Here is a 15,697-nt window from a genome sequence, read left to right on the forward strand (position 1 = left end):
GTACAAGTCTTCATTATGCGGCCACTGAAAATGTTCGTATAGGGCTGGGCAAGTAAAAGTAAAAAAGAATATCTATAAATGAACTATCACATGCAGGCCTGAAATGTGGAAATGCAGCAAACCTCTACTAGCGGGATATAACATGCTTCACACCTGTCTGACTGTATACATGCAGTCCTCAGGGCCGAGGATCTGAAACAAGGAGATAAAGAGATCATATGCAAGAAAAGACCTGGTCTGATTGAACACAACTGGTTAAAAGTGTTGTGAATATTTTACTGGATGTCATTAAAAAGTATTATTTGTCTCGCTTAATCAAATGATGCAATAATCTTGAGTGTTTTACTCATTAGGGAAACTGCTTTTAAAGTTTATAAAAGTAACATGGAATCACCAGACTGATGTGGTTCTCCAAGCCTGTTCTCTTAATATTACAGACTTCACACCCGTCTGACTGTATACATGCAGTCCTCAGGGCCGCTGCTGATAAGAAGATTGTGGAAAAGCCCTCCTTTTCATCCAGCTTGTTCAGATTGGTGTTGATATTTACTCTGAGATGTCATTGTTTTTTTTTTTCACCCCAATTTGGAATGCTCAATTCCCAATGCACTATAAGTCCTCAATGGTGGCATAGTGACTAGCCTCAATCCGGGTGGCGTAGGATGAATCTCAGTTGCCTCCACGTCTATCCGTGCATTTTAACACGTGGCTTGTTTAGCGCGTTACCGAAGAGATGTAGCGCGTGTGGGGGCTTCATACTATTCTCTGTGGCATCCACGCACAACTCGCCACATGTCCCACGGAGAGTGCGAACCACATTATAGCGGCCACGAGGAGGTTAACCAAACGTAACTCTACCCACCCTAGCAACTGGGCCAATTTGTTTTTAAAAACGTATCTTATAAAATATCCTCTTTATGATATGAACATTACTGTGTATTGACCACTGCTTCTACCTCTTGTGTGCAAGACAGCAGCTTCATGTGGGTTTTCTCATCTTGGAGAGACAGAAAATGTCATCACAAATCGATTAATGAGTAATCCGATGTGTAGCACTTCAAAGATAATTAATCACTGAATAGTAGAATGTTTCAGTTTACTTTTGGCCCATAAGTAATTACTCTACATGCATTCAAACTACAATAAAAAGTCCTTCAAATGTTGAGGAACATAGGCGGAGAACTTATTGTCCTTTTCCTTTTGTTTTGCACAGCGACAACCATTTACCAGAGTAGTAGTTGGAAAGTCTTTCAAAGAGTACACTGCCATGTCTAACCAATGGAGAAACAAATATTAAAACGCATTATGCATCCTGGAACATAAGCACTAGTGGGAAGTACTAACCTCTGTTCTCCAATTTCTTTGTGAAAATACTTTTTTGCCCATTTTTAACAGACAAGTTGAACAAACACTTGATGTTAAAAGCTTTCTAAACAGTCACACAGATATTTACATACAGTAAAATTATTTCTGAAAACAGCTACGAGGAATTAATGATGAGAACTGTAAATATGCACTTGTATTTATTTTATTTGGACTTCAATTAGCACTAACTTTATATACATTTGTGTCAAGAATTGTATCTTCCATTGTTAACTGAAACTAAATTAAAATATTGTGTGAAGTTAAACACAGTGGAAAATACATTGAATATATAATTGCTTCAAAATTGATTAACTTGAATTGTTTGCAACTGACCAGTCAAAAACTATTTTGTTTCATAAATTGTTGAAATTAGTTTACTATAACAGGAATGTGATTTTCTCTTTGACACAATGAATGTAGGCCAACATATGATAATTTGCCTGACTCTTCCTGGTCCCAAATGGCTATGCTGACTTCGCCATCACCGTCCTATAAAAGAAGATCATATTTTAATGATCTGTCCACATAGAGCACACAGAAATGTCTTCATTTTCAATTTGTTCTGACCCTAATATATTTATAAGGTCCATCTGCCATAGTTGTATATAACTGAGCTGAAGTCTTTAGCTGCTTGCAGTAAGAGAAAGTAATGTACACTGAACATGCAGCTGGACTGCCTGATGCAGAAGGCACTACGCCCCTGTATCCTGACTTCAGTAGATAAGACAATAATGCCTATTCTCTGTATCTGTTACAAATAAGGGAGGAGTAAAAAACACCATTTGTTTAGAGAGATTTTTGAGAATACAAGACAACTATCTGGGTAGAGTGAATACATTCTATTCTACCACTATAGATAAATCAGATGTAATCATCCCATTAACCAGCAGTATATTATCTTATATTATGTACACAGACATGCAATATCCAAGTGACTGTATATTATTAAGCACTTCTTAATCCTTATATTGTCTTAGGATCATTTTTGACCTGGCACATGTAAAGAACAGGTCAATTCACCTTCGGACTTTCTAGATGTTAAGTAGCTTTAAAAAAATGTTTTTTTTACATATTTGAATCCCATTTTACCTAAAACTATTTCACATTTTCTTAGATTTTGCCCCAAGCCCCATACTGTTATCTAGCTACCCCACCTATTTCACTGGGTCCTGCATATTTCCCACAAATTGCATTCTTATCTCAAAAATGGGGGTTGTGCACACATGCACATGTCCACACACACACACACACACACACACACACACACACACACACACACACACACACACACACACACACATGTTGTGTTTCCATGTTTTATGGGGACTTTCCATAGACATAATGGTTTTTATACTGTACAAACTCTATATTCTATCCCCTAAACCTAACCCTACCCCTAAACCTAAACCTCACAGAAAACATTCTGCATTTTTACATTTTCAAAAAACATAATTTAGTATGATTTATAAGCTGTTTTCCTCATGGGGACCGACAAAATGTCCCCACAAGGTCAAAAATTTCAGGTTTTACTATCCTTATGGGGACATTTGGTCCCCACAAAGTGATAAATACACGCTCACACATACACACACACACACACACACACACACACACACACACACACACACACACACACACACACACACACACAGAGTATTTTTAACAGTTTTGAACAGGTAATATGAAATACTTTTACTAACATGAGTTTTTGATGAAAGGGTACAATGGGGCCCCCAAATGGTAAAAGATCCATTGGATGTTTTTCTCTCCAAAAACATTAGATGGCAGAAAGAAATGTTACATCAACTTCCTAAACCCCTGTAACACTAGTCCTAAAGCTTTGAACTGTGAAGATGATGTGGCCAAAATAGTATTATGAATCATTTATATTCATTTGTAATGAATGATCTCTTTTTGTTTGGAAACAGAAACAAGGGCAGTTTCTGTGTTTAAAGGAGCTATATTATGTTACTGGTGTAATCTGTTATAAAACAATACTTGTAATTAGGAATGCTCTCTGATGGAATCAAATCTTCTTGGCATTTTTAATGAGCTTTTGTACTTAGAATTGTCTTCCTTTGAAAGCCTTAATAAAGATTTTTATTTAAAAAAAATGTTCCTGGTCATTCCTAGATGTATATCTGTCCCAGCAACTGTACAATTTATTATCAAATACATGGTAAAATCAAACTGACCTAAAAAGTCAATAGAAGACTTTGATTTAACACTATGTTGAAGAGAGAGTAAAACATCACAAAACAACACATCAAATTATTCAAAGAGGTCTGAGTATTCATTTATAGTCTTTTGAATTGCTATCCAGCATGTTTTTCTGGAAACTACAAATATTTTAATCAGTAGGCCTACAAGTCATATGTTTTACTTGTTAACCATAACCATAATTATTTTATGATGAACCACGGACAGTCAGATTATTTTGAAAATGTCATAAAAGTGGAAGTGCTTCTAGCATGGCCAATACGTGTCTGTATTTTTGTTGTTTTTAATCCATGGGATATTTCATGTTATTAGAATAGATATTTTGACAGTTGTTTACATATAATTTTATAAATTTTATAAATGTATTCATATTTAAACTGTATAATCCCTATGTGTTATTTGTTAACCATAACCAATATTATTTACACGGTAAATTTATGCAGAGCTCGTATTTATTCATAGGATTATTTATTTCATGCTCAGAGAATATGTTTGAGAGCTGTTTGCCTTTAATTTGACTGGAAAATGTTTTATTTTTTAACTATAACCTAAATTACTTAAACGGTAACACACGTACAGTCAGATACTTTTATTTTGAAAATGTAAAAAGCGGAAGTACTTTCTCCATAACTCGTTTTGTTATCCGTTGGATTTTCCAAATTCAGAAACTAGCCCTGCGTTCCAAACGGGATAAATCTCCCTCCGAATGGCACTTTGAAGAGAGAACAGTAATGACAGTCAGGCTGTAAGATCGATTCACAGAATTTCCAATAAAAATTACTTAATGAGATCCGAATGATCTTTATTTTTAAAGCCCCACACCTTTTATCTCTCCAAGCTCTCAGAGTGGATTGATTACTTCTGAATGGAACGCCGCTTTGATGTTTACCTTTAATGTTACTGGAGACTATCAGTATTTTTAGTTATATTAGTATAGTTTAGTAAGCCCAATGCTTTTATTTATTTTTTTATTATTGTTTAGCCATGACCTAACAATTATTTATACGGCGAACCGTGGGCGTTCAGTTACTTTTATTTTGAAAGGGTCATAAACAAACAAAAAAAGGCAGTAATTTGTGCATAGCTCAACTTGTCTACTAGGGAGTTTGCATACCGGACGATAAATTACAGAAGCTTGTTTGGGCTTCTAAGGAACAGTTGCCATCGTCGATTTGTAATGCAGCCAAGATGTTCTGACTGCATCTATTCAAACGAGATTGCAGTAGTTGGACATCCTGCTTTTGAGCAAGGCTAATGTCTTGTGAATTTGTCTGAAACAGCATTTTGAACCTTCTGTCACACACAACTTCAGTTAGTTTAACTGTGCATCTCCTAACTTGGGTCACTATGTCTATGTATAAGCTTTTTCAAAGTCAAACGACTCTGATCATCTCATTACTGGCGGACACGACGAACCAGGAGATACAAAAAGCTTTTTTAAGTAACTTGTTTGAATCCTCTACTAACCTTCTCAGCATGAACCCAAACGACACTCAAACTCAGCTGGTAAGAAGGCATTTTGTCAAAGGACCTGAACTTGCATGGTTGGCTTGTTATTAAAAGAGATGTGTAGTTAAGTCACATGGACAAATCTAATTTTTATCAAAATATTTAATGAGTATTTGAACTTTGGTACACTTTTGCACATGCAGAAAATAATTAAAACAGCCTAAAATGGTTTGCTGGTTTTAGCTGGTCCTCCGTCATGGTTAGGCTGGTCTTAGGGGGGTTTGGGCAATTTTCTACTGGCTGGGAAACTAGCTAAGACTAGCAAACCAGCCAAGATTGGTTGAAGATGCCCATTTTTAGGGCATGGATACCCTATTCAGGTAATTATCATTCATTACATGCTTACTACAAAGCTCTTAAATCTATTTCAAGGTAAAGGTTTTATTAAGATTTTATTTAGCTATTTTCATTAAATTAAAATTATAGTTGATTTATTTGTGTTTTGATTATACTTTCATAAGACAAATTTCTCTTTCCAATGCAGCTGAATTCCATAATGGAGAAATTTGCCAAAGAAGCAGTGCGGAAGATTTGCAGCCTCTACAGATATTGCACGGCCATTCCACCAGGTCAAGCACAAATGTGTTTGATTAATCCAGATGATCTGATGACATCTTCATGTCAGATGGGACATGATTTGGATGGAAAAACATATTTCTATAACCAAGAGTTTCAAGGTATTAATACTTTTGTGTATATACAGTATACCGTTCTGGCCCCACTAGAATGTGCTGAAAGCAGCTGAAGGCTTTTCCTTCCTTTTTCCTACTGAGATGCTTTGACTGAATAATAATTGTATCTTAAAGGGATAGTTGAAAATTATCTCATCATTTACTTACCCTCATGCCATCCCAGATGTGTTTGACTTTCTTCTGCAGAACACAAATGAAGATTTTGAGAAGAATATTTCAGCTCTGTATGTATTTACAATGTAAGTGAATGGTGACCAGAACTTTTGAAGAAATTAGTAAAAAGAAAAAAGTCATTCTTAAAACTCCAGTAGTTTAATCCATATCTTCGGAAGTGATAGGATAGGTGTGGGTGAGAAACAGATCAATATTTATATTATAAATTCCCCCACCCTTTTTTATTTGTGCAAATTGAATCAGTTACTGATTGGTCACCTACCACTTTACTGGTTCTCACCCACACTTATATCGCTTCTGAAGATAAGGATTAAACCACTGGAGTCGCATAGATCAATATTATTCTGGCTTTTTATGCTTTTTGAAGATTCAAAGTTCGGGCCATCATTCACTTGCATTGTATGGACCTACAGAGTTGAAATATTTCTTCAAAAATCTTTGTGTTCTGCTGAAGAAAGAAATTCATACACATCTGGGATGTCATGAGGGTGAATAAAGGATGAGAGAATTTTAAATTTTGGGTGAAACATCCCTTTAAATGGAAAATATTGGGTTATGGCTGAAATCATGTAGTTGGTGACCTAATAGAGAAAATAAGTAGCAGAAGGGTACAACATTGCCTTGCAAAATCTCCCTCCGTTATGTTATTACATTTTTTCTTTCCTGTCACACAGAAGATGGTGTATCTGTCTCTGTGAGTCCTTTGAAGGAGCCAGCAATGGCTATATTACCAGCTGCAACATCTCACCTGCAACACTCAAGCACAGAGGTTAGTGCTGCTAACACAATCCTGCATTTTTAAAGAGGAATTTCATACATGGTTACAAATGACAGAGTACAAAATGTAATTGTAAAATATAAAGAGTATATGAACAGGTGAATGAGAATATTGGATTTTCAAAATCAGTAACAAGTTGTATATGTTCAAAGTGGTTTGGCAGATACACAGCAACCCAACCACCAGTTCAGATCAGCCTGTCACAAGAAAAGCACAGATACAAGAAACGTGCAAAATAAAATGCACAGATTTGCAAGACACAAATCTATATATATTGCAATATCTGCAACTATGGCAGCAAAACCACATTAAAGAAACTGAGCCAGAACTGAATGTTTCTGTAACCAAATGAAACCAATAATAAGGCTTCAATATGCAGACATACACACTTAGCAGTGCATTGGTCTATGAAAATATCATGTATTTTCTTAAAAAATATTTCTTTTTTTAGAAAAACAAAGCCTCTGACGGGCCAAGACACACCTTTTCTAAAACATAGCATACTATAGTTTACCCTAGTAGACTATCATCTTTCATTATTGTCATTTTTTGTTTTTAAGTTCACACAGTTTTACTTGATATATACTTACATGTATATCTGTTTTTTTGTTGTTAACAATTTTATTGATTCCATATAACAAATAATAATAATACCCCCCAAAACACAAACAGACACAAAGTGGTCAAATGCCAGTTGACAATGACAGACTATAAAACAGTACAAAATAATTAGAAATTTACAGTACTGTGCAAAAGTCTTAGGCACATCAAATATTTCACAAAAACATTTGCCTTAAGATTGTTATTTATATCTTCAGCTTTAGTGTGTCAATAGGAAATATAAATGTTATACTCCCAAACATTAATTCAAGCATCCAATCTGCCAACAACCAAGAAAATCTATGTCCAGTTGTACCTTGGAGAATTGGGGCTGTTTTAAAGGCAAATATTGATTGATTGATTGATTGATAGGTTTACTGGACTTTGTATGACATAAATTGATAAATGAAAACCATTTATGGCATTATTTTAGGAGACATCCTCACTATGCAACATTTTTCACAAGTGTCTTAAACTTTTGGACAGTACTGTAGTATATATATTTAAAAAAAGTATACAGTCAAAAACTAAAAGGTTACAACACACACATTTAAAACAACAATTATCCCTCCACTGCCCCTCCCCGAGAGCCTTCTAAAAAGGCTAAATAGTGCCCCATTTCTTAATGTTGCCTAGACTTCTATGTGACAAATCTTCAAATGTCGCTACCCTACCCATCTCTGCATACCACTCACGAAATGAGGGCGCTCCAGCCGACTTCCATCCTCTAAGGATGACCTGTCTGCCTATCATAACACTGCCCAGGACCCAATTCTTCATGTACTTATCCCCTACATCAATGACCGCCCCATCGCCTAAATACAGAGTCTGGGGAAAAATGAGATTTGAGTACCCAATAAATCACCAAAAAAACTCTGAACACTCAGCCAAAATTCTTGTATCTTAACACACCACCAAAAAACATGGGTTGTCTCTTCATCTTCTGATTGGCATCGCCAGCAGGTGGATGTGACTTTAAAAGACCCATCCTATACAATCTAGAGGGGGTCCAATAGAATCAATGTAAAATATTATTATCTGTGAACAATCCATTTAAAAAGGATATGATTAATAAAGTGTATTTAATACTACTAGTATAATTTTATTTATAGAGTTTACAGTTTATAGAGTGTTTACATTAGAAACATTTACATGTGATGTGAATTATAGCCTGCACAGAAGAGCAATGCAAGGCTTTTGGTGGAGTACAGAGCAGAAGAACCCATCCAGACAGTATTCATCAGTGATGGTAAGATTCATTAAATGTGCTTTGCAATCTGTCCCATTTACATTAATTTAGCCTACTGTCTCACAATGTTGAAAGACTGAATAATTAATTATAATATAAGCACTTTTTTAAACCACGTTTACAGTTTCTTTACAATTACTGAAGGACAATTGTCTGTTATTTTTTGGACTGATTTTTGGACTGCATTGGGATCTATGCCGTTGTTACAGAAGGTTGGCCTCTGAATAAACATCATGAAAACCATGGGAGACTTGACATTACTGCAGTAATCATTTTAAGCAGGTTCCAGGATCAGGCTCTCCTTATTCAGTTTTTATTTTATTGGCAAAGTTGGCAAAAATGTGTAAATCAATTATGAACGTGCAACAGGTATTCAAGATTTGCACACAACAAGAAAATTAGCTTTGGTTTTGGTATTTGAGAAAGATAAAAGTTAAGGAGAAGCGTTGTGGAAATAGAATATTCTCAATCACATTCCTGTCTGGACTGAATTAGGGGCGTTTTTCCGTCAATCTGCACTGTTTTTCAATTGTTTTTCTGTGTAGACATGTGCAAAACTAATGTCTTTGACCTTTGTATTGATTCTCACTGTTTTTGTCATTTTTATATGCTGTGTCAAGTCACGTTATAAAGAACTTCAACTGTTAAAATGCATCTCAAGACACCTGCTTTCTCGTGCTGTGTCTAGCTTTTTTAAACAAGTATGTGTTCAGTGTGAAGGGCCCCTTAGATTTCTGTGGATGCCTGAATTAGCTGAAGAAAGAGTTTGTAATTTACTTAGTAATTTTTACAGAAATTGTGTGACCAAAAACACAGACATGTTTGATTTGGACTATTGAAATCACAAAATCTGTCGGCAAAACACAAATGGATTCACCTACCTTCTTGGGGAAAGCTATTCCTGTCCATTGCTAAAGTATATTTGTGCAATGTGTATGTGTTCTAATGCTTAGTTTGCATTATTGTGTATTATTATTTTTTTTTTTTTGTCAGCTTTTGATGACAGGAGCTGGTCTGAAGATCAAGAATTACCATTGCAGACATCATCAGGGCAGCCTGAAATTGCTCAAGAGAAAGAGTCTTTTGAATGTGAGCAATGTGGAAAGACCTTTCCAAAGATGCTGTCGCTTCTGCAGCACAAACGCGTGCATTCAATCATCAGGCCACACAGTTGTGAAAAGTGCGGGAAGAAGTTCACGATGTTAAGAGCACTAGAAAATCATCTCCGCAAACATACGCAGCACGTCGAGAAGAAGAAATTTCCCTGCAGTAAATGCGGAAAGAGCTTTCGAGATCTTGCAACGCACAAACTGGTTCATGCGGAAGTCAAGCCATTCACTTGTGACATATGTGGCCAAGGATTTACAGTCAAAAGAAGTTTATACATGCACCAAAGGGTCCACACGGGCGAAAAGCCATATAAATGTGATACTTGTGGAAAATGTTTCTCTCTCATAGGCACCCTGAACTACCACAAGAGAATTCATTCAAACGATCGGCCAATAAAATGCAGCCACTGCAATAAAAGCTTCAAGTACCACAAACTTTTAAAACATCACCTCCGTGTGCACACAGGAGAGAAGCCACACAAGTGTGAAATCTGTGGCAAAAGTTTTGCGCTTTCCGGGACTCTCAAACGGCACATTCTCACTCACACCGGTGATAAGCCATATGTCTGTGAAGTGTGTGGAAGAAGATTCAACCAGAGAAGCATTCTCAATGGCCATATGCAAGTGCATGGAGAGAAGCGATTTATGTGTGAAGTCTGTGGGAAAACATTCCAATATAATTATATCCTGAGAAATCACATTCTAACACACAATCAGATTGGAAATTCAGGACATAAGAGCAATGCTCGGCGCTGTGATGTGTGTGGGAAGTTACTAAGCTCTGCATATGCATTGAAAACTCATATGCAGCTGCATTCAGATAACAGCAAACCCTTTCCTTGCAAGTTATGCGAGAAGAGGTACAGCAGTGTGCATTCCCTTCGGATGCATGAGCAGTTTCATAAAGGAGAGAAACCTTTCAAGTGTGAGCTCTGTGGTAAGGCCTTTTCACTGAGGGCTTCTTATAAAACCCATATATTTTGCCATTCGGGAGAAAGACCTCACAACTGCGTACTATGCGGGAAAGGATTCAAGTTGTCAAGCTCTCTGAAAATGCATTTTCGCACTCATACCGGTGAAAAACCTCACAAGTGTGAAACATGCGGGAAGGCCTTTCATCTATCTGCGAATCTGAAAAGACACAAGCTTGTGCACACTGGGGAAAAGCCATTTACCTGTGGCTTTTGTTTCAAGAGTTTCACACAACCAAACAATTTGAAGGCGCACATGCATATTCATACTGGCAAAAAGCCTTACACATGCTCCAAGTGTTGGAAAAGTTTTGCCTATCAAAGAAATTACAAAAGCCACAAATGTGCACCTGCTTTAGAGAATTTTCAGCCCACTGAACTTCATTAAAACATTAAGGTTGTAATATCACCCTAACTTGTATATCGTTTTTTAAATGTCTGGCGATTTGGGGACAATCTTGCATCCATTTTCTTTTCTTATGATTGTGAAATCTGCAAGAGACTGCAAGTGTGTCTCTGGGACCTACAAATACAGAGTATATTTATACCCAAGAGGGGGGAAAGATGATAATAATACACATATATATATATATATATATATATATATATATATATATAGCAGGCTGAAAAAGTTCATGAAGGATTGCAAAACTTTTTTTTAATTGTTTTTGTGTAGAAGTCACTAAAGTTCTGGACTGTATATTTATTTATGTGTTTAAAATAAATTGGAAGTTTTCCTTGTTATTTTCTAGGATTGGTCTGTTTTACTTTTTCCACAAAGCCTTTCATGTTCTGGAATGTTACATGAAGTTGTCTTATTTGTGTTTGGGTCAAGTTTTGCCCACATTGTGGGGACCAGCCAAAGGTCCCCATGAGAAAAAATGGATACCATATAACATATATGGAAATCATGGAAATGAAGAATTGCAAAGGTTTATATGGTAGGTGTGTAGTTAGGGGATATAACATTGCATATTATTTAACTTAAAGGAATAGTTCACCCAAAATAAAAATTCTGTCAGCATTTATTCATCCTTGTGTCGTTCCAAACCTGTATGGCTCACTTTCTTCCATGGAACACAAAAGGAGATGTTAGGCAAAATTGAAGCTTCGGTCACTATTAACTTTAATTGTATGAAAGAAAGATGCAATTAAAGAGAAAAGTGTCTGTCAGTTCCTAACATTATACCTCTTTTTGTGTTCCAAAAAAGAAAGGAATACGGGTTTGTATAACAACCAGAATCCCTCCACCAAAGGGGGGCCTTCAAGGTTAGGAAAACAAAGCATAAAGCAGCGGTACACTGGAGATGAGACCAGATTCCATAGATGCTTTAGTGTGAGAAAGTAGCTTATCACTTAATGAACTGACCGCTTGTCTGCTAATCTTCAAGTTTTACATTAAATAGTCCTTTTTTATTTAACTATGTGTGAAATTTACTACAATAGAATAGCAGTTTTATAATAGAGCCATGTACAATTTGCAATAGGTTGATATTTTATGGCTCTCCTCATTCATTTGTATGGTATCTGCAAATCTTGACTTGCTAACATACTAGTTGACTGTTACACTCTCTCCTATGGTAGAGCCATGGAGGAAACAAGGTGGGGATGCTTAAATTATGCTAATTTATTTGTGAATGAACTATCCTTTTGAATAAATATGAAAATTCTCTCATAATTGACTCACCCTCATGCTATTACAGATGTGTATGACTCACTTTCTTCCGCTCTTTTGGTCCAGTTAATGCAAATTGTGGCCAGATCTTTCATGCTCAAAAAATCACAAAGGCAGCATAAAAGTAATCCATACAACTAAAGTGGTTAAATTCATGTCTTCAAAAGCGATGCTATAGGAATGGGTTCAAACAGATCAATGTTTAAGTCCTTTTTTTTACAAAAAATTCTACTCCCTTCCCAGAAGATGGTGATATTCATGAAGAATGCGAATCACCAGAAGCAAAAGAAAAATGTGGAATTTATATTAAAATAGGGTTTAAATATTGATATTTTTATCACCCACACCTATAACATTGCTTTTGAAGTCTTGGATTTAACCCCTTTAGTCGTATGGATTACTTTTATGCTACCTTTGTGCTTTTTAAAGCTTCAAAATTCTGTCCACCATTCACTTGCATTGTATGGACATACAGAGCAGAGATATTTTTCTAAAAACCTTCGTTTGTGTTCAGCAGAAGAAAATAAAAGTCATACATATATGGGATGGTGTGAGGGTGAGTGAATGATGAGAGTATTTCATTTTGGGGTGAACTATCCCTTTGAGATTGATATATTTCTTTGATGAAGATGCCCATAAATTAATGGGACAACATTTTCCCCTCAAAGTGTAAATACATAAATACCACTGAAAAGAAAGATGGATGAGAAGTGTTTGAGCACACGGACAAGGTTATGCCATCACTGCTCGAGTACAAATATACTTCAGCTTAGGGAGGGTAGTAGGTACTGTTGTTCGTACCAAAAACAGGGCTAGTTTTAGACTGTTTTATGTTTTATGTAACCTTGTTTTTATGATTTCTTTTAAACACTATTTATTTGCACATTTTGCACCTCTGATGGATTAAACATCTTTTTGGAAAGCCATTCCTTGTCTCCTGTGATCTTTCCCCAACCCGAACTTATACTCACAAATAATTTAGCATCTACTTAGCAGTAATTTAGCAGTACTACATAAACGCCAGCCCACTGAGGAGCAGCACTGAGCAAAACTGCATGTCTGCATCACAACGCGATGAAGTCTTATAGACTTAACGGTCATGGTATCTTGCAGTACCTTTACTGTTTTACTAAAATTAATGGTATATCTACGTAAGCAGTAGCAACATACTGATTCAAGTAAATTATTCACAATGATTTGTTAGAGTCCCATGCCGGCTCTATAATAGAAACGCTTTTAAAGTCCACTATACATTAAATGACTAATTAGTCTTCCAAATGTGAGTCAAATCTTTATATACTTTAACCATTAATGTGTGGGGGAATGCATAAAAATGTCAGTGGGCTCTCTTACATGTTTTGTGAGTTGAGCTTTTGTTGTAGTACAAAGCATTACACAACTGTAGCAAACTAATATGTGGATCACATCAAGTGTTAAATATATTGCAACCTTTAAGAAGCATGTTTGATACATAAATTGTGTATCCTGGTCTAAATAAAGTGCCTTCATAAAGTTTAATATAGTATCTCACAAAAGTGAGTACACTCCTCACATTTTTGTAAATATTTGATTATATCTTTTCACGTGACAACACTGAAGAAATGACACTTTGCTACAATGTAAAGTAGTGAGTGTACAGCTTAACAGTGTAAATTTGCTGTCCCCTCAAAATAAAAACACACAGCCATTAATGTCTAAACCACTGGCAACAAAAGTGAGTACACCCCTAAGTGAAAACGTCCAAATTGGGCCCAAAGTGTCAATGTTTTGTGTGGCCACCATTATTTTCCAGCACTGCTTTAACCCTCTTGGGCATGGAGTTCACCAGAGCTTCACAGGTTGCCACTGGAGTCCTCTTCCACTCCTCCATGACGACATCACAGAGCTGGTGGATGTTAGAGACCTTGTGCTCCTCCACCTTCTGTTTGAGGATGCCCCACAGATGCTCAATAGGGTTTAGGTCTGGAGACATGCTTGGCCAGTCCATCACCTTCACCCTCAGCTTCTTTAGGAAGGCAGTGGTCGTCTTGGAGGTGTGTTTGGGGTCGTTATCATGCTGAAATACTGCCCTGCGGCCCAGTCTCCGAAGGGAGGGAATCATGCTCTGCTTCAGTATGTCACAGTACATGTTGGCATTCATGGTTCCCTCAATGAACTGTAGCTCCCCAGTGCCGGCAGCACTCATGCAGCCCCAGACCATGACATTCTCACCACCATGCTTGACAGTGTGTGTGTGTGTGTGTGTGTGTGTGTTTTGTCTTTATCCAGAGGACCTCCACATAGCATAGGAATTTGACATGTCGGGCTCCCAAATTGTGCTTTGTATTCTGTAGCAGAGGATTCAAAAATTTTATGTCCAAATAATTATTCATCTGAGACTGTAAAGCAAATGCATACAAAACAAAGGATACATGAAATACATTACTATTAATATTTTATTTCATATTACCCCTTTTTGTAAAACGTAACTGTCCTCTTAGTCTTCCACACGTACAGAAGTACAAAACTTGGTGTTATACAACTGCTACAGCAACAAAAACAAACAAATGCAATTTGTCTTGAGTTATTACGTGAAAGGTGGTAAAATTACAGGCCTGGGACATTGCCGTCTCATAGCCAGTAAGTCATACATTTACACACAAAATTACGAATATATTACATAACTGGAACGTTCTTGGTTATCTTGCAACATTAGGAGCCCGTAATGATGACGTTGTGAGTTGGTCATTTAATGGTAATGAAATCATGGGCCTGCGACGTTGTAGTTACGTTACCAGTAAGTAAGTCATGAAATTACCAAAAAGTATGAAAAAATTATGTAACTGGTACATCGTGTGTTAGCTGGGAAAGCTTCATCTGGCAAGTCTCGACTGACAGAAAGAACAACAAACGAGTCAACAAATCTGGAGTTGTCTGTAGATGTACAGAAGTGACTGTGTTTTTGACATGCTGCGTTTGTTCCGTAAGCCACACCTGCTGAAAAAACTGCTAAAACCAGCCTAAGCTTGTTGGCTGGTCTTTTGCTGGTTTAAGATGGTCTTAACTGGATGGTGTCCCAGCCTGGACAAGCTGGTGTTAAGCTGGTGTTAAGCTGGTTTACCCTAAACAGCTAAAAAGTGCACAAATCCCCTCCAAACCAAGCCAAATGATCAGGCTAGTCAGCAGGGTCAGAAATAATTTTTGCCATCAAGGAGAAAAATTGGTTTTGATTTTATGGGGCATTTTATAACTTGAAAATAGTCTGGAAATCTGGAAATTAATAATCTGCATGAATAATCTGTACATTATTCCAAACAATTGGCTGCCAGTGTAAGTCGTAAGCTTATTTATTGACTAGCTCAAATCTCATTTTCAA

General features: G+C 36.6%; 2 protein-coding genes across 2 annotated transcripts in view; one reads left to right on the forward strand and one right to left on the reverse strand.

Moving 5' to 3' along the window:
- Positions 1-2,039, reverse strand: part of LOC127632212 (porphobilinogen deaminase-like) — a 33,663-nt gene extending 31,624 nt beyond the window's left edge. Inside the window, exon 1 of the mRNA XM_052110819.1 lies at positions 1,933-2,039. Coding sequence (XP_051966779.1) covers positions 1,933-1,962 — 30 coding nt within the window. The 5' untranslated portion in view covers positions 1,963-2,039. The remainder of the gene's footprint in view (positions 1-1,932) is intronic.
- A 2,220-nt stretch (positions 2,040-4,259) lies between these two features.
- Positions 4,260-13,261, forward strand: LOC127631875 (zinc finger protein ZFP2-like). The gene is made up of 5 exons (XM_052110263.1): positions 4,260-5,091; positions 5,579-5,771; positions 6,635-6,729; positions 8,509-8,587; positions 9,581-13,261. The coding sequence occupies exons 1-5, from the start codon at positions 4,933-4,935 to the stop codon at positions 11,053-11,055; spliced, it is 2,001 nt and encodes a 666-aa protein (XP_051966223.1). The 5' UTR covers positions 4,260-4,932; the 3' UTR covers positions 11,056-13,261.
- The last annotated feature ends 2,436 nt before the right edge of the window (positions 13,262-15,697 follow it).

The sequence above is a fragment of the Xyrauchen texanus genome, chromosome 38 (genome assembly GCF_025860055.1).
Source record: "Xyrauchen texanus isolate HMW12.3.18 chromosome 38, RBS_HiC_50CHRs, whole genome shotgun sequence".
NCBI lineage: Eukaryota > Metazoa > Chordata > Actinopteri > Cypriniformes > Catostomidae > Xyrauchen > Xyrauchen texanus.